Consider the following 27,720-nt stretch of genomic DNA (forward strand, 5'->3'; position numbering starts at 1 on the left):
TTGAGTTCAGGTGAGCAACACCAGCCTGGAGACCAAACAACACGCGAGTAGAGGTGGGGGGGGGAACCCCAAACTGTCTACAAAACAAGGCAATCTGGAAGAATGGAGGTGTTGAGTCTAAATACCAGTGTTTGGGCGTCCTTGAAGCTTGGCAAGGTCAGGGATTAATTGCAGACTCTAAGGACAGTCCTTTCAAGTCCAGTCCATGGGCAATAAAGTAGGGTTTACTGACTCCATGGAGTTCTATACTTCAGGCTCTATGGATGGAATCCGAATAAAGATGACAAGGAACAGTGATTAAAGGCGAGATATGCTTAAAGTGACCTCCTCAATCGACGTTGAGATGACTCCTAAAACAGCCATGATGTGAGTCGGATGAATATCATGGAATGGGGTCTACTCTACGCTGAAAGCGTTCCTATTTGGCAAGGTTCCACCTCTTCTCTTCACATACTTCTATACAAACACAATTTGCTCAATGTAGTAAAAAGATTGAGAGGAGAAATCTTTGAAAGGAGCACTGACTCAATGAAATTAAATGCACAATGCTTGGATGCAGATAATGGCTCTAAGTTCCCTGATGGATAGAAGACGTGACATTAAATGATTTAGGTTACTGGGGTTTGTAAGGTTAAATTTAATTATTAGTTATTTAATACAATTTTGCTTCTTCCTTAAACTTGCTAAAAGCACAAGAAACTCTTCAAACTTTTAGACCCAGAATTGTTTTAGAATTTCAAATTTTTAACAAGCACTGGACATTTAGTGATCGGCTAGGTTAGCCTTTATTTCGCAGATGAGATGAAGGCACAGGGAGCCTTGTTTACAAGTCAGTTCAGGCTTTAGAATTAGAATGTACCGCAGAACTTCTTCCGTATCTCCTCACTTTTGCATCTAACTCTTCTGGGGCTACACATCCTACCAATCTCAAATCTAATTCATCTGCATGTTGTTACAGGGAGTTTCCTCCAGTTTCTGCCAAGACACAGAAATTATTAATGCTATTCAACACAATAGACACCACTGGAAGTAAATGTGGTCATCTATTTCTCTAATGCACTGTTTTCATGTGGGCATGGTGTATTATTCTTACACATATTTAATAAATTGTGTCAATAGTTCTTTATTTAATTCTATCTCGAACTTTTGGAAAAAGAAGCTGAAAGTTGTAATGCAAGGCTTAAAATATAAAATGAGGATCAAGTATGTTTTCTTAGGGTATGTTATAAGTTTTGTGTTATAAGTTTCAGGTATATAGCTCTTTAACTAACCACAATGAAGATTGCTTTATAAAATGAGTAACTATAAGAAAGTCACCAGGTGTGGTGACACATGCTTTTTATCCCAGCCCGCAGGAGGCAGAGAAAGGAGGATCACTGTGAGTTCAAGGCCAGCCTGAGAATACATAGTGAATTTCAGGTGATCCTGGGCTACAGAGAGACCATACCTCAAAAAAAAGAAAGAAAGAAGGAAAGGAAAAGAAAGAAAGAAAGAAAGAAAGAAAGAAAGAAAGAGAGAGAGAGAGAGAAAGAGAGAAAGAAAGAGAAAAAGGAAATATATATATACCATCTCCTTTAAAAATTCTGTGATGGCAAATGTCTGGTGAAACTGGATGGTCAAGGTTTTCTCTGTCATTAACCTATGAGAATCCTGAAGTTCCCCCTCTCATTGAGTCATATGGGTCACCATAGATACAACTGCATCTACCCTTACCCACAGTTGAGCAACTACAGCTGTTGGACTACAAACGGGACTTTTGCCATTCTCTATTCTATCTATATAAATCTTACTGGTGAACAGTTTAATAATGTCCCTACAGCCATATGTACTCTGTATTTTATTTCTCTTAAGTCTCCTCAGTTGACTATCATTAAAACATTCATTAGTGATCATAGGAAATACTTCATAAAGTCTCTGTTATACAACAGATACTCATACTGCAAGAGGAGATGTTCACTGATCATCTTTAAGAAAGGTTATATATGCTGTTCCCACAGACAGAAGATTCAGCCATGTGACCTTGCTTTCTACAATAAAATGTGTGTAGAAGTTCTAAGCAAAACTTCTTTTCTTTTATTTCTTTATGTTTGATTTTTTTTTTTTTTCATTTTTCAAGGTGGAGTCTCACTCTAGTTTAAACTGACCTGGAATCCATTCTGTAAGTTCAAGGTGGCTTAAAGCTCACAGTGATCTTCCTACGTCAGTCTTCTGAATACTAGGATTAAAGGCATGGGCAACCATGCCAAGTTTTCGTCTTTTAAATATTTTTATTTATGTGTGAGTAAGAGACAGAGAAGGAGAGAGAAAGAGAGAGAGAGAAGCAGACAGAGAGAGAATGGGTACATCAGGACCTCCTGCCACTACAAATGAACTATAGACACGAGGTACCATGTTATGTATCTAGCTTACTTGGGTACTGGGGAATTGAACTCGGGTTATCAGGCTTTGCAAGCAAGTGCCTTTGACCATTTAATTATTACTTTTATTCCTTTATTAGATATGGGCATATTTTGTATAAAAACAACACATGTTGCTACCTCCTCCCTGCCACATTACTGAAGAGGCCTTCCTCATTGGGTATGCAGGTCAACTTCATGGGCATTGTGAGTCATGCATTATGGAGGAGGGGAAAACAATGTGTCTGTGAAGAATATTCAGACTTGTGGCACTAATATTCTTTCACACCTCCCTTTCACAGTTTTCCCTGAGCCATGCTGGGACCAATTAAGTCTACTAAAGTGATGGGTACTTAGGAGCCTCTGGATACCTGGTTTTGTAGATGGTGAGTGTTTTTAGTATCTATCTCCGTCACCCTTGTGCTGATACCAGATTACATAAGAAAGCAGCTCTCTTGCTTTATTTGCCAATTCCCCTATGGTTTCAGCTGGGGCTGTGATGGAGTGGTTGCTTATCTCCTCAGGTCCAACTCCTGTTGAAAAACAAAAGCATATTTTGGAGACTTCCAGCCAAGATGGCGACTGCCTTGCTGTGCTGCAGATATTGGGTAGAGAAAGGCAAGAAATTAAGTGTTATCAGGGTCTTCTTGCCAGTGCGAGGGCACAGAGTGGGGAAAAACAGGGAATCACGGATCCCCTCTCGGGTGGGTAGTCTACCCCCCATACATCCACTGTGCCCTGAACCCCAAGCAACAGTGCACAGATCACTCACCCACCAGCCCATCGTACACCCGCCAGCCCGCTGCTCTGACCCCGAGGGGACCTCCGCCGTTGTGCTCTGATCACATGCACTGGCCCGCCATGCTGTACTCAGTTCGCACACCCACAGGGGCCACCTCTGCAGTGATTAGGTGTCTGTCAGACCCCCGCTGTTGTGCTCCAATCACTTGCCTGCCGGCCAGCCTCTGCTGTGTCCCAATCCCGTGCCCACATCAGCTACCTCTCCACTACAATTGCACCTGCAGCGGGCCCAGTCCCACAGCAAGGACCACAAAAGGCCACACTGTGTCACTAGTGCCTCGTCAGGTGCCATCCCCTACCTGTCCGTCGCCACCCACCGCCACTCCCCTGAGGAGGGAGAGCACAGACTTTTTGCAGGTCCCAGCGTTCCCAGCCACAGTTTGGGCAGCTTCAGGGCTTGCTACCTCAGTCCCCTTTCAAGCTCGAAAGAAGGCAGCTTTGGTGCATTACTTGGTGAGAATTCAGGCAACTTTGGCACCCCTGTCAGGCAGTAGATAGGTGGCTTTGGCAAGAGAGAGCAAAAACACAGGTGGCTTGCAACTGCCCCAGGCTGCTTTGGATTCTCATTGAGCTAGATCCCAGGCTGCTCCACCTACCTACCTGCCCATACACTGACATGGGTAGACCACAGCACAAAAGAAATAACATGAAAAATAAAACGCAAGAAAATCCAGACAGATCACCCAGACCAACAAGGATTACATCTGACCAAAAACATAGAAGAGGCCAGTAAGTTAAAAAGGAGACATAAAGGGAAGAGAAAGGAAGGGAGGAGGATACTTAATAGGTTGATATTGTATATATTTAAGTACAATGATTGTAATGGGGAGGTAATATGATGGAGAATGTAATTTCAAAGGGGAAAGTGTGGGGCTGGGTAGGGAGGAATGTACCATGGGCTATTTTTTTATAATCATGGAAAATGTTAATAAAAATTTAAAAATTAAAAATAATCAGCTGGCCACACTAAATGAAAACGTAAAGAAATGCAAGGATGATTTACAAGAATCATCAAGAAAATCAGAAAATGAGGTGAAAAGGGAGCTGGACAGAGTGATGGAAGTGATACATAGGAAAGTAGTAGAAAATGCAAACTTAATTGAAGAAGTCCAAAACTCCTTAGAGGCTCTCAAGAATAGAGTCAGCGAAGTGGAGGATAGAAACACTGATCTGGAAAACAGGATGGAAGAAAAAGTTAGAGAGTCCAAAAATTTCAGAAAGTTCAAAAGTTCCTGTGAACAGAACATGAGGGAATTGTGGGATACACTTAAACGTCCTAATATCAGAATCATTGGAATACCAGAAGGAGAAGAATTTCAGACCAAAGTCATGGAGAACTTACTTAACACAATAATTGAGGAAAACTTCCCCCATCTCTTAAAAGAAAGGCCCATCAAGATACAAGAAGCAAACAGAACTCCTAACCGACTAGACTAAAGGCAAAACTCCCCAAGACATATTATCATTATATTATCATGAAGACTGCAAACATTGACACTGAAGAGTAAATCCTAGAAGCAGCTAGGGAAAAAAACCACACCACTTTCAAAGGAAACCCCATCAGAATTACTTCAGACTTCTCAGTGGAAACGCTGAAAGCTATAAGGACCTGAAATGAAACTCTCCAAACTCTAAGAAACTATGGCTTCCAATCTAAACTACTCTACCCAACAAAAGTCTCCCTTATAATCAAAAGATGGTGAACGGAAAACATTCCATGACAAAACTCAGCTTTACAATTATATGAACACAACACCAAACCCACAGAAAGTATTCCAGGAAATTCTCCACAGAGAAGAAACAAATAACCAAACACAAATACCTACAAGAAGTAGATCACAACAACCAATCCCAGAGTAGACACAAAAAATTTCAAATTCCATGAAAACACCAACACACCTCTACCACAACAACATGGCCGTGATCAAATCAAATCTCACAGTCATCACCCTAAATATTAATGGCCTTAATTCACCCATCAAGAGACACAAGCTAACAGGGTGGATCAAAAAATTAGACTCCTCAATCTGAAGAAACACACCTTATCACTAAAGACAGAAACCTCCTCAGGGTGAAAGGGTGGCAAACAATATTCCAAGCAAATGGGAATAAAAAACAAGCAGGTGTAGCTATATTAATATCGGATAAAATTGACTTCAAACCAAACACAATCAAAAAAGACAAAGAAGGCTACTTCCTACTTATAAAGGGAACAATCCATCAAGAGGATATTACAATCATAAATCTGTATGCACCAAACACAGGGACACCACAGTTCATAAAACAAAACCTACTTGACAATAACACAGAAATAACCACCAACACCATCATAGTTGGGGACTTCAACACACCATTATCAGTAAGAGACAGATCATCCAAACAGAAGCTCAACAGGGAAGTAAGAGAGCTCAACAAAACCATAGAGCACTTAGACCTAACAGACATCTACAGAACTTTCCATCCCAAATCCACATACTACACATTCTTCTTAGCAGCCCATGGAACATTCTCTAAAATAGACCATATACTGGGTCGCAAAGACTGCTTCCACATATTTAGGAAAATCGACATAATTCCCTGCCTGATATCAGATCATAATGCTATATTCCTGGAAAGCAACAACAACAACAAAAAACCCCAGCAAGAATCCCAATGGCAACTGGAAACTGAATAGCACACTGTTAAACAATAAATGGATAGTGCATGAAATAAAAAATGAAATTGAAAAATTCCTGGAATTGAATGACAATGAGAACACATCATACCAAAACTTAGGTGACACAATGAAGGCAGTCCTCGGGGTAAATTCATAGCACTCAATGCCTTCATAAAAAAGACAGAAAGATCCCAAATCAGTAGCCTAACCATCCACATAAAGGCATTGGAAAAACAAGAAATATCTAACCCAAAGGGCCCCAGAAGGAAAGAAATAAAACAGAGCAAAAATTAGTGAATTGTAAAGCAAGGGAACAATTAAGGCAATTGACAAAACAAAGAGCTGGTTCTCTGAAAAAAATAAACAAGATTGACAAACCTCTGGCCAATTTGATCAAGCAAAAAAGGAGAGACTCCAAATTAACAAAATTCAAAATGAAAAAGGAGAGATCGCAACAGACATAAGTTAAATTGGGAGAATCATCAGGACTTATTTCAAAAACCTCTACTCCAAAAATCTGGAAAATGTGGAGGAGATGGATAAATTCCTGGATGCATATCATCTACCAAAGCTAAACTCAGAGCAGATTAATCACCTCAATGAACCCATCACACTCATGGAGATTGAAAAAGTAATAAAAAACCTCATAAAAAAGAAGAGTCCAGGACAAGATGGATTCCCAGCCAAATTTTATGAAACCTTCATGGAAGAACTCAAACCAATCTTTCTAAAACTGTGCCACACAATTGAAGAACAGGAAAGGCCTTTGACAAAATACAACATCACTTCATGATCAAAACATTGGAGAGAATTGGCATGGTCCTTTCATATCTTTACATTATAAAGGCAATATACTAAGCTCCTAAGGCCCAAATAATACTCAATGGAGAGAGACTGGAGGAATTCCCATTGAGATCAAGAACAAGACAGGGGTGTACAATCTCACCTCTGCTCTTCAATATAGTACTGTAAGTTCTAGCTCAACCAATAAGACAATACAAAGAAATAAGAGGGATGCATTTTGGAAAGGAAGAAGTTAAGTTAGCTATATTCACTTATGACATGATTGCATATGTAAGAGACACGAGAGACTCTATCCCAAAACTCTTGAAGGTGATTAACTCCTATAGCAAATTAGCAGTATACAAAAACAATGCACAAAAATCAATAGCCTTTATATATGCAAATGAAAAGATACAGAGAAAGAAATAAGGGACATAGTCCTATTTTAATAGCAACAACAACAACAATACCATGGAATAATGTTAACCAGGGAAGCGAAAGATCTATACAATGAAAACATAAAAACACTCAAAAAAGAAATAGGGGAGTACTTGAGAAAATGGAAAGACCAACCATGCTCCCCATCCTCCTGGATAGACAGAATTAAGATTGTGAAGATGGTAATCCCACCAAAGGCAATATACAGATTTAATGCAATTGCTACTAAAATCCCATTATTTTTCTTCACAGAGATAGAAAAAAATGATCTCAAAGTTTATATGGAAAGACGTAAGGCCTCGGATACCCAGCCATATCCTAAGCAAAAATAATACCTCTGGAGGCATCACCATACCTGATCTAATTCTATATTATAAAGCCATAGTAATAAAAAAAAAGCATGGAAATGGCATAAAAACAGGAGTATTGACCAGTGGAATAGAATTGAGCACCTGAACTTTGGGTGAAGTAACTACAACTACTTGATATTTGAAAAAGGTCATAAAAATATAGGCTGGAAAAAGGAGAGTGTCTTCAACAATTGGTGCTGGACAAACTGGATAACCATATGTAGTAATGATAACAGAAGACTATTAGGGTAATGCATTAGTCTAAAAGGAGCTGGGAGATGGAAACTGATGTAAAAACTGGCATTAAAAAACAAGATGACAGGGCTGGAGAGATGGCTTAGCGGTTAAGCACTTGCCTGTGAAGCCTAAGGACCCCGGTTCAAGGCTCGGTTCCCCAGGTCCCACGTTAGCCAGATGCACAAGGGGGCGCACGCGTCTGGAGTTCGTTTGCAGAGGCTGGAAGCCCTGGCGCGCCCATTCTCTCTCCCTCTATCTGTCTTTCTCTCTGTGTCTGTCGCTCTCAAATAAATAAATAAATAAATAAACAAGATGACAAATATCATCACTCATATGCAAAATATAAATAAATATATATGACATGAATGGCATGAGCAATATTTCGGGTAAGGAAAGGATATGATAAGAATTCGGTAAGGGATAAACAGGTGATGGAAGAGCATCAAGCTCAAATTTCAATGTCATAAAATTAATTTCATGTAGAAATACATCCTATTCCATGCTAACTAAATATAAAAGCAAGATCTTAACTTTTTCCTCAGCTAATTATTCAAATACTTTGAGAGAAACGTGTTTTTTTTTTTGTTTGTTTATCTTTTGTGCAAAGGCCTTAAAGCTATGACAGACCTACAGCTTATTGTGGATAGCAACCAATTTCTGGTTCTGAGAGTTACAGGCCATGGTAACAAAAAGAACAACAACAACAACAAAATTAAGGTAATGCTTCATCCTATCATCTCTGGGGCCCTTCTTTTCAGATGGTCACTCCATGTTCCTGTTGAAGGTTATATATTTTACTTGACTTCGAGGGATAATTTTTTGATTTAGTTTTGTGTTTTCTCCCGAAACCACACCTATCCTATCCTTCCTTTCCCCACAAAGCTTTCTAACCCTAATGTCTGGGCTATGAGTGGCCTATCAGCTATGTTGGCAACTAAAGCTGTTCCAGATTAGGAACCAAGAATGAGTGAGAACATGCAAAGATTTTTTTGTTTGTTTGTTTGTTTTTCTTCCTCTGATTGTGTGTTCACATGGTTGAGCAGATATTTCTGTAATGAGACTTGGGACATTTTAGGATATATGTCCAATAAGGGAATAACTGGGTTTTTTCGTAGCTCTATGTTCTTCCTTTTCAGGAAACTCCATATTGATTTCCATAGTGGTTGTACAAGTTTAAAATTCCCACAAACAGTGAATGAGGATTCGTTTTCTTCCATATCCTCACCAACATTTTTTTGCACTTGATGTTTTAATGATCATTATTGTTACTGGAGTAAGGTGGAATCTCATAGTTGTTTTAATTCAAAGACCTTATATGCTGCTGACACAGAGCATAAAGTGTCCTGTATGGAATCTGGAATAGAGTCAGGACCCAGGCAGATAGCCTCTCCAGAGCTGGAAATTGATTCCTCAACAACTGGGGGAAAGTGGCCAACAATGGTCTCAGCAACCAGTTATCTAAGCTAGTCAGAAGCAAACACGATGTACATATCAGTGCTATAGTGGCACACAGGCTTGGTAAGTAACCAGTAGTTTTATTTTTGGTAAGGGATCCACTCAGTGTAAGTGAACCCATATCTGGAATTGAGAACCAGAACACACTCCTATAGAACAAACATTATGCTTTGCAGTGTCAAGATCTCATGAGTCTTTGGTTAAAAGAGGTGTTGCATACATCAATTTGTCCTTAAATTAATAATGGTTATCATATTTAAACTATACTGACTGATTTTCAATTGGAGAATCTGTTCTTTTTTAGAAGGCAGGGAGACACGAGGAGATGAGCTACCCCTTGTATGACAGATGAAAAGCCAAAGGAATTGAGATGAGCAAGAATGCTACTTCCATAGTGAACCTGATAACCAGCACTAGGGTGAAGGAGATTGAATCTGAGGATATTCAACACCTACCAAAGCAGAGATCTAGAGGCTCCTAAGAACTTTTCACTGAAGTAGATTTAACACCTAACCAACATGGCTCAGGGAATTTTGTGGAAGGTGGGGCACAAAGATTGTAAGATACACATGTTGGAACATCAGGAGAGGCACTCCCACCCCACAAAGAAACCTTGACTGCTGCTCCCACAATGCATATCCCACAACCCCATGGGGAATACCTGAAACCCCAAGTAAGACGGCCCCCAGAGAAATGAAGAATAGGATAAGAGGGAACAAGTACATGGTGTACGCACAAAATATGTTGTTAATAAAGAAGATTTATATATAAAACAATTAAAACTGAAATGATGACTGTAAATACCAATTAGAATATTCTCAACACTATTCACAGAAATTTTATTTCCTGTCTTCAAGGATGAGTGAGAACATGCAAAGATTTTTTGTTTTGTTTTGTTTTGTTTTTCTTCCTGTGATTGTGTGTGTTCACATGGTTGAGCAGATTTTAGGATAGATGTCCAATAAGGGAATAACCGGGTTTCTTGGTAGCTCTATGTTCTTCCAATTCATGGCTGATTCTCCTTATTTTCTCTGCACCTGCCTCTCATAATTCTCCAGGATCATTCTTTTCATATATATAATCAGTGAGTAATCATTTTTTGTTTGCTTTTTTTTCAAGTTAGGGTCTTTCTCTAGCCCAAGCAGACCTGGAATTCACTATGTACTCTCAGAATGGACTGGAACTCATGACAATCTTCCTAACATTGAATGCCAAGTGCTGGGAAGAAATGCATGTGCCACCAAGCCCAGCTAACGATTTTAAAATATTAATTAGATTTGAAATAAGGAAATAAATCAGGACAGTTGAGACTTATTTCAAGTCCCATGATCAATCTCAACTCACAAGAAAGGAATTACCTAAATTTACGCAACTTTCTATACAGTTCATATTAATAAAAACCAGTCTCCTCATCATGCACTCATATACTTAATAGATTTTTTTTTTGTTTATTTGAGAGAGAGAATGAGACAGAGGAAGAGAGGGATAGAAAGAGAAAGAATTGGCAGGCCCATGGGTCCAGCCACTGAAAAGGAACTCCAGATGCACGTGTCACCTTGTGCTTACATATGTTCTGGGCAATCAAACTGACATCTTTTGACTATGCAGAGAAGCACCTTAACCACTAAGCCATGTGTCCAGCCCCTCACACTTATTTATTTACTATCCAACTGGAACACATAATGTGAAAGCAACAACAAAAAATAATTCCTGGGCTGGAGAGATGGCTTAGCAGTTAAGCGCTTGCCTGTGAAGCCTAAGGACCCCAGTTCGAGGCTCAGTTCCCCAGGTCCCATGTTAGCAAGATGTACAAGGGGCCCCACGTGTCTAGAGTTCGTTTTCAGAGGCTGGAAGCCCAGGAGCGCCTATTCTTTCTCTCTCCCTCTATCTGTCTTTCTCTCTGTTTCTGTCGCTCTCAAATAAATAATAATAATAATAATAATAATTCCTTACTTAGGTGGTGGAAGTGTATTGTACAAACATAAAATAAACATCTGGCGTGGAATCCTGTAATGAGGTAAAAACAATGTTAAAAATGAGAATCTGAGTCATCCCAGCTTATTACTCTGTGGCAACTGAGGAACAAGGATGTAGGTCATGTATCAGAACTAAAGTCTGAAGCTTAATGTCTGCATCATTACTGGGAGACTGGCTGGCAATCCTGGACTTTCCATGATTGTTTTCCGTGCTGTGTCCTCAGACAATGGGAAACATGGGGTCGTGGGATATTACAAGCATGAAACTGGTATGAGAAGTGCATGGACCACACAGTAAAGGCTATGATGCTGATGGAAGTGAGGTATGTGAGAATTCTCTCCACTGCTCGAACAATGCTGCCTATATCTTCATGAGCTATGATCAGCAGGAAACTTTTCTGACCTTTTCACATAACATCTTGACTTGGAAATTCCAACGAAATCCACTTACATGATTTCAAGTGCTGTTCATCCAAATGGTATTCTGAAATTAGTTTGAAAACAAGTATGCTCAGATTATCCCAGTGGCATTCATGCCTGGATATACAGGAACTTAGAGCACCTGAGGCAAGAGATGATGCTCACAACATGTTTTTCAACTCCTTTTTATGACCTTGATGTAAACCTCAGATGCAGAGCCCAAGGGCTGTGTTCTGTACTCCTCAAGGGAGGATAACAAAGACAACAAAGAAAGAAATTAGGGATATAAATATCTCCTCAAGTCAGCAAGAGTAGTACGGATGGATCCACACACATAAACAGGCTGCTTATTACATCAGAGCTCAGACTGTGAGTTTTGAGACATGGGGAAGCTGATCATATTTATTTTTGTCTTATTTCTTCCAATGCTTTCTCTCCACTTCTGCAGTTTTACAGAAACAGGCTGCTTTTGGAGAATAAAACAAAACACAGAAAGTGATGGAGATATGTGCAAGGATTGTATGTTTTTAATTTATACATCAAAGAAGCATATGATAGACTATGATGCAATGAGCCAGCTTCATAGGTAACTGTCAGTTTTGTTACTTAACTTTCTGTTGGAAAGTCATGAATAATGTGTAAGACGCTTCTATATGGGTACACTAACAGTTTTGGGATCCCTGCGCTTTTCCTCCCAAGCATATCACTTAGGGATGGATCAAAATTTATTATACATTATTCTGAGCAGAAAGTTGCCATGGTTAAATACATCTGATTTGTATAGATTTTCTCATTGCTGATTTGCTGTTCAATCCCATTGTGGTCAGAGGAATAGTAGGGGTTATTTCAGTTTTCCTGTAGTTGTAAAAATTTGCTTTGTGTCCTAATATATGGTCTATTTTAGAGAATGTTCCATGTACTCTTAGGAAAATATATATTTCGCAGTGTTTGGATGGAATTTTATGTATATATCTGTTAGGTGCATTTGTTCCATGACATCATTTAATCCAGATATCTCTCTGTTTATTTTTGGTGGGGATCATCTGTAAATTGATGAGATTGGAGTATTAAAATCACCCATTGCAATTGTGTTTGTTGTTATCTGTGACCTTACTTCTAATAGTGTTTGTTTGATAAAATTGGGAGTCCCCATGTTAGGTGCGTACATGTTTAGGACACTCGTGTTGGAGTGTTCTTTTAATCAGTAAAAAGTGACCTTCTTTATCTTTCCTCGCTAATGTTGGTTTTAAGTCTATCCTGCAAGATATTATGACAGCAATTCCTGCTTGTTTCCTAGGCCAATTTGTTTGAAATATCATTTTCCAACTTTCACCCTAAGACAGTGTCTGTCTTTTATTGAGAGATGAGTCTCCTGAAGGCAGCAAATGGCAGGATCCTGCCAGTCTGCAAACCTGTGTCTTTTGGTTGGTGAATTGTGGCCATTCATATTAACAGTTGCTATGGATATGTACATATTGATTTTCTCCATTCTTTGTGTTTTGTAGTGCTTCTGGTTTCCCCTTTACTTGCTTGTTTTAACTTTTATTTTAGTATTGATTGTTTTTCAATATTTCCTCCTGTGTGTGTTTTGCATTCTCTACATTGTGAAGTATTCCTTTGAGTATTTTCTGTACAGATGGTCTAGTTGTCATAAATTCATTTATTCTGCTTTTGTTGTATAATATCCTTGTTTCTCCATCCATTTGAATAGATAGCTTTGCAGGATAAAGTAATCTTGGTTGACAATTGTTATATTTTAGAACTTGGAATATAACATTCCAAGTCCTACTGGCATTTAGAGTTTGTGTTGAATAATTTGCTATTATTCTGATGGGCTTGCCTTTGCAGGTGGCCCTTTTTCTGTAACTACTTTCAATAGATCATCTTTGGTTTGTTTGTTTAGTAGTTTAATTGTAACATTGTGAGGAGAGGTTCTTTGCAGATTTTGTCTGTTTGCTGTTCTAAAAGCTTCTTGCATCTGCATTGGAATTTCTTTCCCAATTTGGGAAAATTTTACTCCTATGATTTTTCTGAAAATGCCTACTAAGCTTCTGGATTGAAATTCTTCTCATTCTACAATATACTGAATTCTTATATTCAATCTTTTCATAGATATTTTGAAATTCTCATTCTTATCGTCCTGTTAGCTTGCCTTTCTGTTGGTTGGACTGTATTAGTTCTGCCTCCTGGTTTTCTAGTTTAGATATTCTGTTCTCCCCTCCTTCCATTCTGCTGGTGAGGTTTTCGGAAGTTTTTTTTTTGTTTGTTTGTTTTTTTTTTTTTTTTTTTTTTTGACTGACTGTTTTATCCAGAGCTAGGTTTCAGCCTGGTTTTCTTCAGTATTTGATTTCTGTAGAAAGGTAGAATTTGGAGAACGCAGTCCTTTATACCTTGCTTCATATTAGATCCTCCTTTCCTGAAAATAAACCCCACTGTTATTTGTTCATCATTAAGTGGCTGAGACAAATTATCCCTTTAAGTATCTACTCATCTTTCACCCATAAGCACATAACTTGTAAAGTCTCTGAAATGGGAACTATTTTCTTTGTCTCTCTAACCATGGACAGACTTCTCTCATAGATGCTAATCTCTCAGACAATAGGTATATGACAATCCATGATATTCCCTTCCTTTAGTAATATGGTATGTGGAAATGAAAGGTGACAAGTATATAGTATTTCACTATGTTACTGTGTTTAGTTGGACATAAAAATAGCAAAAGTTTGAAATATAGTTGTCAGGTGTTTTGTCTATATTCTAGTTAATACAATGGTGAAACACACAATAAGGAAAGGCCAAGAGAATATTTCTACTCCTGGTAGAATAAGAGATGTCACTCAAAGTTGTTATTACTTACATCCCTTCTGAGATCCTAAATGGGACAGTGTTACAAATGGTAACAGTTACAATTTAATAGCAAGACTGACATGTTACAAACTGAAATTTCCTTTTTGCCCTTCTACTTATATATACTTTTCATTGAATTTAGCAGACATTCTTCCTGAAAATTCTGAGTCTTCTTCACTGTACTTTATGTCTACCTTAGTATGTGGGTCTCATCATTCTGGATCTTTGCTTAACTGCATTCGGAGTATTATCAGTGTCTCTATCCCTTACCCCGGGTCATGCTGAGAAGTTCCTCATGGAGGCAGCATTCTTGCTCATATCACCAATTCTCCTGTGTTTTCTATTGGACCATAGCTTCTGTGCTAGGGGTGTTCACCTGCTGACAAACAGTAGGTGATTCTTGTTCTGTTGATATATTTTGGTTATCCTTTGTTCTCTTTGCTTTCTGAAAAATAAAAATAGATTCCCCAGTTTAGAGTGAGATTAGACTATGTTAGAGTGTACAAGAATTATGAATTTTGAGAGATTTTGATAGCTGTAGCCTTTTGGCCGAAGACTAATGGATGGTTCTCATCGGAGTCTATTATCTTGGTATACATAGGATTCTGAATTGACTTTTAGTTCCAGCTATTTTTTTTTTCCACTGAGTGCATCAATTAGCTAATTAGATAGACATTGTTTACTTACCTAGGGTGACTGACACTTGCTCAGGTGTGTACATCTGGTTAGGATCGTTGCTTGGATTTGTCATAGTCCCCTGATTTCTCACCGTATTGCTGGCTGCTTTCAAACAGCATTTTATTCCATGTTTTCTGCACTGTCTGTATTAACCATCTGGGTGCTGAATTCCTTCCAGATTCAACCTGATCTCTCAATGTTCTGTGATATTCTGCATTGGCTGTATGTGGTTTCATCAGCAATAGGTTCTCACTTTTATTTCTAGGTGGGTAATCAAGTACTTTGACAGAAACTTGTCTTGTTTGGGTATATTCAAAATTCTCTTCAGTCAACAGCACAATGTGGGTTGTAATCAATTTCTGGTACTTGAATTTGCCAGGCAGTGGCAAATTTTTTAGATTAAGGCTTCCTCTCATTCTCTTGAGGCCTAATATTTACCAGACCACCCCTCCATGCTCCTAGTGTCCTACTGATGAGAAGGTATTCTATAATACCAATATACTTTTGGATTTGATTTTGTTTATATTTACATTCCCCTGTGTCTTCCCATTCTCCTTCCCCAACCAATTCCAGCCCTCTCATCTGACCCTCAGGTTCTTGTTGGGTATGATAGCAATTCAAGCTTTTCCAGTTTAGTAACTATGGGTGAGGGAAACCATATAGCATTTGTATTTCTATAGAGTGAGTTCACTAGTATGATCTGTTCAAATCCTACAATTTTCCTACCAATTTCATTATATCATTTTTTCCTTGGGTCTGAGTAGAATTCCATTGTGTGTATGTACCACATCTTCATTCTTCATTTGTCAAGTGATAGGGTTGATTCCGGTTCTTTAGCCATTGTGAATTGAGCTGCTACTATTGAGCAAATGTTTCTGGAGTAAAGAGTGCAGCATTTAGGGTAGATGCTCAGTACAGGAATGGCAGGGTTAGTTGGTAGCAGTATTTTCATCCTTTTCTGGAGTCTACTTATTGATTTCTATATTTATTGTACAAGTTTGTATTCCCACCAGTAGTTAATTCGTTGCCCTCATTCCCTGAGTGTTCTCAAAATATACTGTCATTTTTTTAAAGATTCCCATCCCTTTGGGAGTGTGGTGGAATCTCATAGAAGTTTTAATCTCAATTTCCCTGATGACTAAGCAGGTTGAACATTTTCAAAGATGAGTTTAGCCATTTAATTCTTTCTTTGACAACTTTCTGTTGAATTCTCTGCCCCATTATTTAAGTATATTGTTTCTTTTTTCTATTGTTTAGTTTTTTGAGTTCCTTTAGATTCTGAATGTTAGACCTCTGTCAGTGGTATAAGTGGCCAAGATTTTCTCCCCATCTGTAGGTAGTTTGTGCGATCTGTTTAGGGCATGTTGTTTGTAGGCAAACATTTTATCTTGGTTGGATATGATGGGTTGAAGGATTTATTTAAGTTCCTGGATTACTGCGGTATTTTTCAGGAAGTATGGCCCTAGTCCTATTTTGTAGAAAGGTCCTTTTTGTTTCATCCTGTAGCTTTAGAATTCTGGATCTTATTTTGAAGCATTTCCTCCACTTGGAGTTTTTTTTTTTTTATGGGAAGAGAAATGGGTATAGTTTCATTTTTTCTATATGTAATTATTTAATATCTCCAGCAATATTTGTTGAAAATGCTATGTTTCTTCTAGTTTACATTGCTGTGGTCAGTCGAACTCATTAAATATTAAATGTTCATAAAAAGACCACATGGAGTAAATGTTTATTAAGAACTATTTTAAATATGAAGTCAAAATGCATCTACAGAGCTCCTCTATGGAGCTAGAAATCATTATGTACATTAGGTAATTAAATACCAGTAAATATATATAAAGAAGACATAATAATGAGAGAATTATATAGGAAATTAAAAGGTTTCTTTTACAGAGAGATCCAAAGTTTAAGGAAACATGAAATTATCAACATCTGAAATATCACTATATCCTGAGTTTGTTCTGCTTACTTGGTCTACTAGAAGTCCAGTAATGATATATAGAAACAGAAAAATGGAATGTAAAGGTAAAGCACAATGTCAGAAGAATTATATCCATGATTACCAAAAGCATCATTGTTTTCCATTGACAAAAATGATTTCTGTTTCACAACTCATCCTCTCTCCAGTGTATCCAAATCCTCAGATCTCAAATGTTACCCTCCTGCCACTGTTACATGGACTTGGATGTCACACATGACTCTCAGCATAGCTGCCAAGTCACTATACCACTTACTCCCTTTTATATGTCCTGTGGCAAGGATCATATTTGCGGGTCTACAGAAGCACACATGCCAGTTTGGGCACACTTACCCATTATCCATGCCCTTATTTCTACCCACAATACCTATTGCTGGGTTCCAATGAGAATATAGGAGCAATTCCCAAAATCCATGAACCTCTTCCTAGATACATACTTCTAGGATTCCAAATGTGAGTCCAAGTGTAGAGGCAATCTCTTTGCCCTTTCTACTGCCTATTCTACCTGCTGCTGGGAAGCCACACATTAGAGGATGCCTCCTAAATCATTCCTAAATATGTTGTTGTGGCACCAAGTAAGAAATATATACAGACAATGAATTCAAGAACACAGGAGTAAATGTCCAAAAGATATCAAAGGCAACACAAAGCAGAGGACATACATATGCACAGAGTGCATTCCAAGACAAAAGAAACAAACATCATAATCGAGCTATTTCTAAAGAGGATATTATAATAGAATTCAAAAAATGGTTAGCACATCAATGAAAATTTTAACTGAAATGATTATAGAAATGGAAACCTAATAAGTAAAATTAAAAGAACTGTGGAATTCCTCTCATATAGACTGTATCACATGAGTGACAGCAGATTAGGATTTACAGACCAGGTAAAAGAATAAAAGGATGAGTCAAAATTAATAATATCCAGATGTATGAAGGAAACAAGTGATATTTTCAATATTATGGGAGGGTCATATTTAGAAATTAAGTGCTTAGAATGAATAAACCCTAGACCAAAGGTATAAAATTTATTGAAAGTAATTGTCAAAGAAAATTTCCGAGAAGTAGGAGAAAAGATCCTATCAAGTTACAATAAGCATAGAAACCACCAGACAGGCAGGATCCCCCAAAAACTACCCAGGTCTAGTTAAGGTGAAAAATATAAATAAAGGAATAAGAAAAGGCACAGAGAGCTCTCGGCAGAAACACTCACTAACATATAAAAGCAAGGCTATCAAAATAGGTGATTTTTCAACAAACTCTAAATACAAGAAGGGTTTGGTAAAATGACCTACAACTATTGACTAACCACAAGCGGCACAACTGCAGTGTTATAGCACCAAACCAAAGGAAACATGTAGGATGAAGGCAGAAAAGCTAAGTATCAGGGTGGAGCTTAAAGGGATGTGAGAAAAGAAAAGAGGAGGAGGTGAATAAAACTTTGTTTCAAACACCATAATGAGCCAAATCTTTGAAACTCAATAAGATTAAACTTACACAACAGCAGTAACTCTGCATATTTGTGGTCTTAATTCTCTGATCAAAAGACTTACAGTAGAAGATTATATCAGAAAAGGCAATATTTCTTCATCTTAAAATAATTCACGTTATCATTAGAGAGATATTTTTTAGGCAACAGATGGAAAAAGGTTTTCTAACTGTCATCTTTTATTTTTATATTCAACTTGAGAAGACTTACAATCACCTGATAGGAATTATATGAATTAGGCTATCCCTGGAGAGAATTCCTGTTAGATAATATTGAGTAGGAAATTAAAGTGGGAATATCCAAATTTTTGTGGGCAGCACCATAGGAGGGCAGATAACCTTTACTGTATAAAAAGGGAGAGGCATGGCTGCCAATATGCAGTATTAATAAAGATCTGTGGGCCTCCTTGCTGGACTGAAAGAGACCACTCTCAGATACCATGCTATCCCTGCCAATAATTTCCTTATCAATTTTGAGTATTCTTTAGTAGGACCTGGAAGGATAATCTGCAACAAATATGCCTTCCTTTAGCCTCATTTTTGTCAGCTATGTTGACCTATCAAAGGGAAATTACTTAACACAAGAAGCAAATGAACTCCAAAAATGAATGGATACTTCCAATTCCTGGTGAAATAGAGTTCGCATTACAACCAGGAGAGATACCAATACCTTCAAAGACATTATAAAAGCCACGTCCACGTTTTGCTATTAATAGATAGGATTGACTGTATATTCCACATTAATCAGGGCATTACTTAACCCATTGCCAGATGGTATTTAACAAAAGTACCATAACATAGGAATTTATAAAGGAATTTCTCCATAAGCATGAGGTCCTTTGTTCAAATCCATGGCCCTCACCTAAAATTTTGACTTGGTGCACATACCATCCCATGTTCTCAGTTTAGAATATCTGAATCCCTAGAGATTGGTTGCTTCTGTAGACAAATTGGTGCTCACCAAGTCATCAGAATATTTGCATGTAAATCAGGCATGGTGATACATACATTTAATCTCTGCATTTAGGAGGCAAAGGTAGGAGTATCACCATGAGTTCCTGACTTCCCTAAGACTACACATTGAATTCCAGGTCAGAGAGGGCAAGAGTCAGAGCCTGTGTGACAATAAAAACCAAAGAGAAATAATTACATGTAATGTATAAGAACAACTTACACTGGTTTATAGTGTTACACAGTGAAACAAGCATAGGCCCTCTTACACACACATGCCCACACATACACATATATGCACAAAATGTGATATTCCAAATATGAAGGTGACTATTACCCACAAATACACACCAAAGTACCATAAACTCAATCCTTGCTGCATTTATTTTTCATTTCTTAAAATTGAGAATTCTAGCATCAAGATATTCTGTCTGGTGTAAGTCTACATCCAAGTCTGTGTACGAGCTATAGAATATATATAGACTTTTCACGAGTTTCTCATTAGCCAAAGATGATATATTCATAACATAAATACCTTGATGAATTGTCTTTCATTTAATAATTTAAAAATACCCAGTTGATCCCTATGCTATGTTGGATCATATCCTCACATAAAGGTTCATGTTCACATGAGAATTTCAGGAGAAAGCATCACTTATCACATGTATTACATGTCCACTCAAATTGTTTTGAAGATTATCCTGTTTGAAGCCTCATCCATAATGATTACTGTGTTTCATTTCAGTGTGCCAGTCAAAAAGTATCAATATATTCTGACAATGATTTTTGTCACTGAAGAGATCAACAGAAATCCCAAACTTATACCCAACATGTCTATTAATTTTTTCTTCCATCCTTCCAAGTGTGATGATTCATTGACTCTTGTCTCTCAGCTACATTACACAGAAATGAAACGGAATGTTCTTCCTAATTATCATTGTGAAATAAAAGAATGTATTTTAGCAATTACAGGACCATCATGGGCAAGAAGTAGCAAAATTGGGACATTTCTCTCACTAATCATTAATATAGGACAGGTGAGACTTTGTGATGTATAGAGTAGAATTACGAATCTCATGTGCTTAGGGATATTTCCAGTAGATACTTGGTTTATGAATGTATTGTCAGATACAGCTAATAGAGATATAATCCTTGTCTTAGTGGGGTATCAGTACTTAACTTTAAAAAATTGATAGGAGGAACTATGGAGACATACAAATGCATTTACCACAACCCTTAAACGTTTCTGTACTTTTCCAGAGTTTTATGGGTAGTGAAATACAACGAATAATGGTGTGAGCCATCACCCTTCCAATCATTCTTCCAAAATGGTGATTAACACAATTCAGATCTTAGTTTGAGTTTTCTTCCATTTTTCTTTCTCGCATTCATTTCTATGTTCTGTGTCCTTTAGATTCACTATGGCCCGTTTAATCCTGTTCTGAGTGACCGTTTTCAGTATCCTTATCTGTATCAGATTGCTGCCAAGGAAACAGGGCTACCTTTTACCATAGTCTCCTTAATGCTTCATTTCAACTGGATCTGGGTGGGGCTGGTCATCTCTGATGACGAACAAGGTATTCAATTTCTCTCAGACTTCAGAGAAAAGATGAAAGGAAATGAACTCTGTTTAGCCTTTGTGAATGTGATCCCATTAAACATGGACTTATACAACACAAGGGCTGAGAAATATTATAAACAAATTGTGACATCATTGGCAAATGTTGTGGTCATTTATGGTGAATTAAATTCCACACTGGAAGTGAGCTTTAGAAGATGGGCAAATTTAGGCATCCGTAGGATCTGGGTCACCACCTCACAGTGGGATGTCATCACAAATACAGGAAGAGACATCAATTTTGACTCATTCTATGGTGCTTTCACATTTTCTAATCATCATCATGAGATTCCCAATTTTAAAAAAATTATTCAGTCAATGAACACTTCTCAATATCCAATAGACTTTTCTGTTCTGAGATCAGAATGGATGTACTTTAATTGTTTGGACATTGAATCTAAATGCAGAACACAGAGTTAATGTGCACTCAATAACTCATTAAAATGGTTTGCAAATCAAGAATTTGACATAGCCACGAATGACGAGAGTTATAATCTATACAATGCTGTGTATGCCTGGGCATATGCTTACCATGCAATGCATTATGAACATGTAGATGTTCACCCAATAACAAGTCTATGTGTACCTGACTGCTCAAAGGTATGTATTGTGGGCTGGAGAGATGGCTTAGCAGTTAAGCGCTTGCCTGTGAAGCCTAAGGACCCTTGTTCGAGGCTCGGTTCCCCAGGTCACACGTTAGCCAGATGCACAAGAGAAAGCATGCATCTGGAGTTCTTTTGCAGAGGCTGCAAGCCCAGGTGTGCCCATTCTCTCTCTCCCTATATCTGTCTTTCTCTGTGTCTGTCGCTCTCAATTAAATAAATAAAAAATTTTTTAAAAAAAGGTATGTATTGTCATCAGTAATACCTTCTAAGTATCTCCACATATGTTTAAAACCTGTTGCTGGGAGTTCTCTTGAATTTGGGTGCTTCTACATTTATGTGTGGAAATTCATTTATTTCACATTATTGGGTACATGCAATGGAGTTTCATTTTCTGGGTAGGGTTGTAAAAAACAAAGGTATTACTCATATAACATATTATGTCCATTTTGTCTTTGCTTAATTGGAACTGACATGTTTCCTTTAGTTTTACCACACTATGAAGAATATGCAATTTATTAACCCCAATGGAGACCTAGTGACTATTAATGAGAGAAGAAAATGTGATGCAGACTATGATATTTTCCACATTTCAAATTATCCACAAGGTCTTGGAATCAAGGTGAAAATAGGACAGTTTACATCATATGGTTCCCTCGGTCAACAATTGTATATGTCTGATGAGGCCATAGAGTGGGCCACAAGGAGTAGGCAGGTATATTTACCTAACTGTGATGTTTTACTCTCAACATAAATAGATAAAATCATGTGGGCCCATGTGGCCCTCACAATTTGGCGAAGTGCAACATGTTGTTTATGTTTCTTTTACCAGTGTCCTAGTCTTTTGAAAAATGTTTGGAAATGACAAAATATTTCATCAAAATCTTGACAGACAGGCTGGGTGTTGTGGTGCATGATTTTAATTCCACCACTCTGGAGGCAGAGTTAGGAGGATTGCTGTGAGTTCAAGGCCAGCCTGAGATCACATAGTAAATTTCAGGTCAGCCTAGTTTAGAGTGAGACTCTACCTCAAAAAAAAAAAAGAAATTCTTGACAGACATGACAACATACATTGTAATAAATGGAGTGTGACACCTCAATTTTATTGTAGATGTGGATAAAGAGTTTAGTAAGGGTGATTATTTTCACATAATGTTATGAATGGAGTACATAACATTACTAACTTTTGCAACTACACTTCTGGTTTATCTCAGATTCCCTCCTCTGTGTGCAGTGAGACTTGCAAGCTTGGTTTCAGGAAGTTCCGGCATGAGGGAAACGCTGCCTGTTGTTTTGATTGTTTTCCCTGCCCAGAAAATGAGATTTCTAACAAAACAGGTAAGTTGATGGTTTAGAGAGTCTTTCTCCAGTTTGTCTCTTTTATCCACCTATCTGAAAAAACAGATAATATTTCTTCATTGCTTAATGTAATCACTTGGTTGAAATGACAAATACTCATGACCATAAACATAATATTCTCTTTACTCCATGAACCACATTTTTAGTACCTAGATCCATTGTACATACTGGTTCTCCCACAATAAAAATACTCTTTGAGGTCAAATAGTTAATGAATATATTATTTCTATCAAGGAATGTCACATATTCATATAATCCTCTATGAATCTACATAAAATAAAGTTAATAAGAAGGCATTTTTCACAGCATTATCTTCCCAGGCTGCAAGAGGTTGCTGATGAATAATAAATGCTCAGAGATATAATTTTTGGACTTAAATATTTATATTCATTCTATTCAGTTATTTATTGATTGATTATAGAGGGAAGGGGAGATAAAGTGAGAATGTGAATGCCAGAGCCTCTACCCACTTCAAACGAAGTTCAGATGCATGTGCCACCATGTAGAACTCGTTTACATGGGATGTGGAGAGTCAAACCTGGGTCCTTAGTCTTTGCAAGAATGTACTTTAGACAGTATGCCACCACTCCACCCTTTTTTGGCTTTAGCGATATGTAATTTTGCAAACACTTTCAATATAAGCATAATATCTCCTTGGCGTCTATGAAATAATAATTCAGAAAGCAGTTGATTTTAAGACTTTAGGTAATAGCATATCACAGATATTTAAATCCTTTATCAGGAAACATAAACATTCCAATTAAAATATAATGTGCATCGTTTTAGATATAATGTGAAGCATTTAAGGAGATAAAGGGAAATATTCTGAAGTTAAAAATAAGAATAAAAATGTATCTCATATGTCAAACCTACTGGGCTGAGCACAGAATGGAAAAATAGGTACTATTTTATGTTGCCCTCTATTTTACAGGTGAGAACACAATACAATGAGAGTGGCATGTTAAGTAGAACCTAAAAGCTGTGGCCAATATTATCAATGAGATTTAAATATGATATAAATATTAGTTCCTTAGTATTTTCATCTATTAGAGTCTGGAACACACGCTAACAACCAAACCACCTTTTCAGTGTACCAGAAATCAAAGTGGATACAGAGGAATATTGATACATGATGTAAAAAAAGGAATGAGATTGACATGAAATTTTAGTATGATTGGATAATGTCACAAAATGACTAAAATAATATAATTAGAAGTATATTAAAACAGTGTTCATTCAAGTAATACTTCAACATGCAATCCAAACTAATTAATTAAATACAAACTTTAGTGGTGTTGGATAAGTTCAGTATTAGCATTGATTTTTTTTTTTTAATTTGTACATGTTGGCCATGTTATATTTACCAAATTATGTGGGATGTATGGCCTTATAATATATGATTCATAAAATATATGTGCATAAATTTACAATACATGATTAAGAGAAGTAATATTAGAATTATTGGGAAAATATTCCTTTATGTAAATATTCAATATGAGATACCATATATTTCTTATAAGTCCTCTTTTATGATTCAATACAATTACAATCATAACTGTAAAGCACCATGATAGAAAATACAAAATATAGGTGGCAAGAATTTCTCCCCAGTTCCGTATTGTGTATCATGTTCATTCTTTTCAAAGTCAGCAAATTATCTTGTTCATAATCCTTTCTTGAATAAACTTCTTGACCAAATTATGCTAAAACATAGACCAAGGGTTATTGAGGTAAATTTGGAGAAACAGGTAAATGGTATGTCATCTCAAAATTTGTATATTCCAAGTAGATAGATTTCAGCAATAATCATATTAGAGTTAATTATATCTAGGTGTATTCAATTTCATTCATATTCCCTAAAATATGTGTTGGAACAATTATATGTACCTACTGACATTTGGGTACAAAGCCATAAAACATCAGCTGATACAGACATATAGGCTTCAAAACAGAGAACTGTAGTATGAGGGAAAAATCACATTTTATTATCGAAAATTATGGATATTGTCTAACAAAGGTGTTAAAATCAACATAGAATCATGTACCTCTCTGATCTCATACTTCACTGTGTACAGAACTCTGAGCTAGTGTTTTTTCTTTTTGAGACAAGACTAGCTCTTTTAATGAAAGAGAGCATGAGCTTGAGGGAGGGAGAGAAAGAGAGATAATTGGGGTGCAATGGTCCCTAACTACTGCAGTTGAATTCCAAACGTGTGCCACCTTGTGGAAATGTGCGACTTAGTCATGTATCACCAAGTGTGTCTAACTTATGAGAGATGTGGTGAATCAAGCATGGGCCCCTAGGCATTGCAGGTAAGCATCTTAATTGATAAGCCATCTCTCCTATAGTAGAAATCATAAGAAATACCTCATGTAAGAAATGTCACTGTATAATCCTAGTACACTGCAACAAAATTATTTTATTCTTTTAAGAAAAACAAAGGGTCAAAAGAATATGTAAGGTAAATTAAGTGAATAAAATACAGCTTTGTTAGGCTGAGGAGATGGCTCACCAGTTAAAGCAAGGACATGCAAAGCCTAACCACCTCAGTTCAATTCCCCATTACACAGAGAAATACAGATGTACAAAGTGGTACATGTATATGGTGCTGGTTTTCACTGGCTAGAGTTTCATGTGCACCCATTCCCTCTGGATTTCTCTGTCTCCCTCTGCCTATGAGCAAATAAATAAAGCATTTTTTTTAAAAAAGCTTTGTTTATCTCACCTAATATGATTGTCTTTATTAATTGCCATCATGGCTATAAAGAGAACTACCTTAATTGTAAATAGGTAGTAGAATACAAGAATGTTGTAACAAAGAAGGAAATACTGCCACTAATCTGATGATATTTTACATTGTCTGCCAGATATGGATCAATGTGTGAAGTGCCCAATCAATCAATATGCTAGCCTAGAGAAAAATCACTGTCTCCAAAAAACTATGAAGTTTCTGGCTTATGAAGATGCGTTGGGGATAGCTCTGGCTTGTATAGCGCTTTGCTTCTCTACACTCACTGCTGTTGTACTTGGAGTTTTTGTGAAGCACCAAAACACACCAATTGTGAAGGCCAATAATCGAACAAACAGCTACATCCTGCTCATTTCCCTCAAGTTCTGTTTTCTCTGCCCATTACTCTTCATTGGACACCCCAACATAGCCAAGTGTATCCTGCAGCAGATCACATTTGCACTTCTGTTCACTGTGGCTGTGTCAACTGTTTTGGCCAAAACAATTACTGTGGTTCTGGCCTTCAGGGCCACTGCTCCAGGACAAAAGTTGAGGGGACTGCTGGTATCAGGAGCACCTAACTTCATCATTCCCACCTGTACCTTGATCCAACTTGTTCTCTGTGGAATCTGGCTGGGAACATCCCCTCCCTTTGTTGACACTGATGCACACTCAGAACATGGATACATCATCATTTTTTGCAACAAAGGCTCAGACACTGCCTTCTACTGTGTCCTGGGATACCTTGGATCTCTGGCTATAGGGAGCTTTACTGTGGCTTTCCTGGCCAGAAACCTGCCTGATTCATTCAATGAAGCCAAATTCCTGACCTTCAGTATGCTGGTGTTCTGCAGTGTCTGGGTCACTTTCCTTCCTGTCTATCACAGAACCAAGGGGATAGCCACAGTGATAGTGGAAGTCTTCTCTATCTTGGCCTCCAGTACAGGATTGATAAGTTGCATCTTTTTCCCCAAGTGTTACATCATTTTGATAAGACCCAGTAAAAATAGTCTAAAGAGGGTGAAAAAAGAAAAAACATATTGTACAACCAATTGATTTTTAAATTTTACCTCATATGTCTTAATTTAAATTATATCCTGTAGAAACCCTTGCACTATTGTAAACACTAAATATTAAAAAGAGGGTAAGATATTTGTTAATGTGTACAAGTCTTATTTGGACTCTCACATTGTTTGTTTTCTCAATTTTTATTAACATTTTCCATGATAATAAAAATTATCCCATTGTAATACCCTCTATGCTCTCCCCCCCCCAACTTTTCTCTTTGAAATTCCATTCTCCATCATATCCCCTCTTCATCTCAATCAGTATCCCTGTTATTTTGATGTCATGATCTTTTCCTCCTCTTATGACGGTCTTGTGTAGGTACTGTCAGGCACTATGAGGTCATGGATACCCAGGCCATTTTATGTCTGCAAGTAGCACGTTGTAAGGAGTCTTACCCTCCCTTTGGCTCTTACATTCTAACATTTTTTATCAGCATCCATGTACAGCTGTCAGGCCAGGTTCCATTTACCAGTTCCTATGAGAAGCCAACTTCAAACACTGTCATATGCCTCTGGAGATGGTATGCAGTAACAAGAATAATAATTTCCTCACATCTCTCTCCAATTAGTAAATAAGACACTTAGAAGAAAGCATTGCTAATGTACTGTGTATTTTGCTCCCATTACTCTGGATAACCTGAAATGTATTTGATACCTTCTTCAGATTGTTTCAAAGAAACCTACTATAGTTTGCTGGATAGAGCAAATGTCTTTGACAATGTCTTAAAAGGTTGTATTTCAGTGTTCAAAGAATATTCAGAGATACAGTGAGGGTATGATTAGTAGGTAAAAGAATAGCTCCCTTTGAAAGTAGCAGCGGCCTTACCTAAAGATGTTTTCAATATACATCAATGTTTATCCCTGCATAGGAGCAGATAGTTCATCCCCT

The 27,720-nt window shown here is 37.4% G+C and overlaps 1 protein-coding gene across 1 annotated transcript; it reads left to right on the plus strand.

The window, feature by feature from the left end:
* The first annotated feature begins 310 nt into the window (after window positions 1-310).
* On the plus strand, window positions 311-26,820 carry LOC123457420 (vomeronasal type-2 receptor 116-like). Its single transcript, XM_045141339.1, is given in 6 exon segments — window positions 311-366; window positions 20,202-20,508; window positions 20,871-21,674; window positions 22,164-22,391; window positions 22,891-23,014; window positions 25,904-26,820. Coding segments are annotated over 6 exon segments (2,436 nt in total).
* The last annotated feature ends 900 nt before the right edge of the window (window positions 26,821-27,720 follow it).

The sequence above is a fragment of the Jaculus jaculus genome, unplaced genomic scaffold (genome assembly GCF_020740685.1).
Source record: "Jaculus jaculus isolate mJacJac1 unplaced genomic scaffold, mJacJac1.mat.Y.cur mat_scaffold_46_1_974171_arrow_ctg1, whole genome shotgun sequence".
Classification (NCBI taxonomy): Eukaryota; Metazoa; Chordata; class Mammalia; order Rodentia; family Dipodidae; genus Jaculus; species Jaculus jaculus.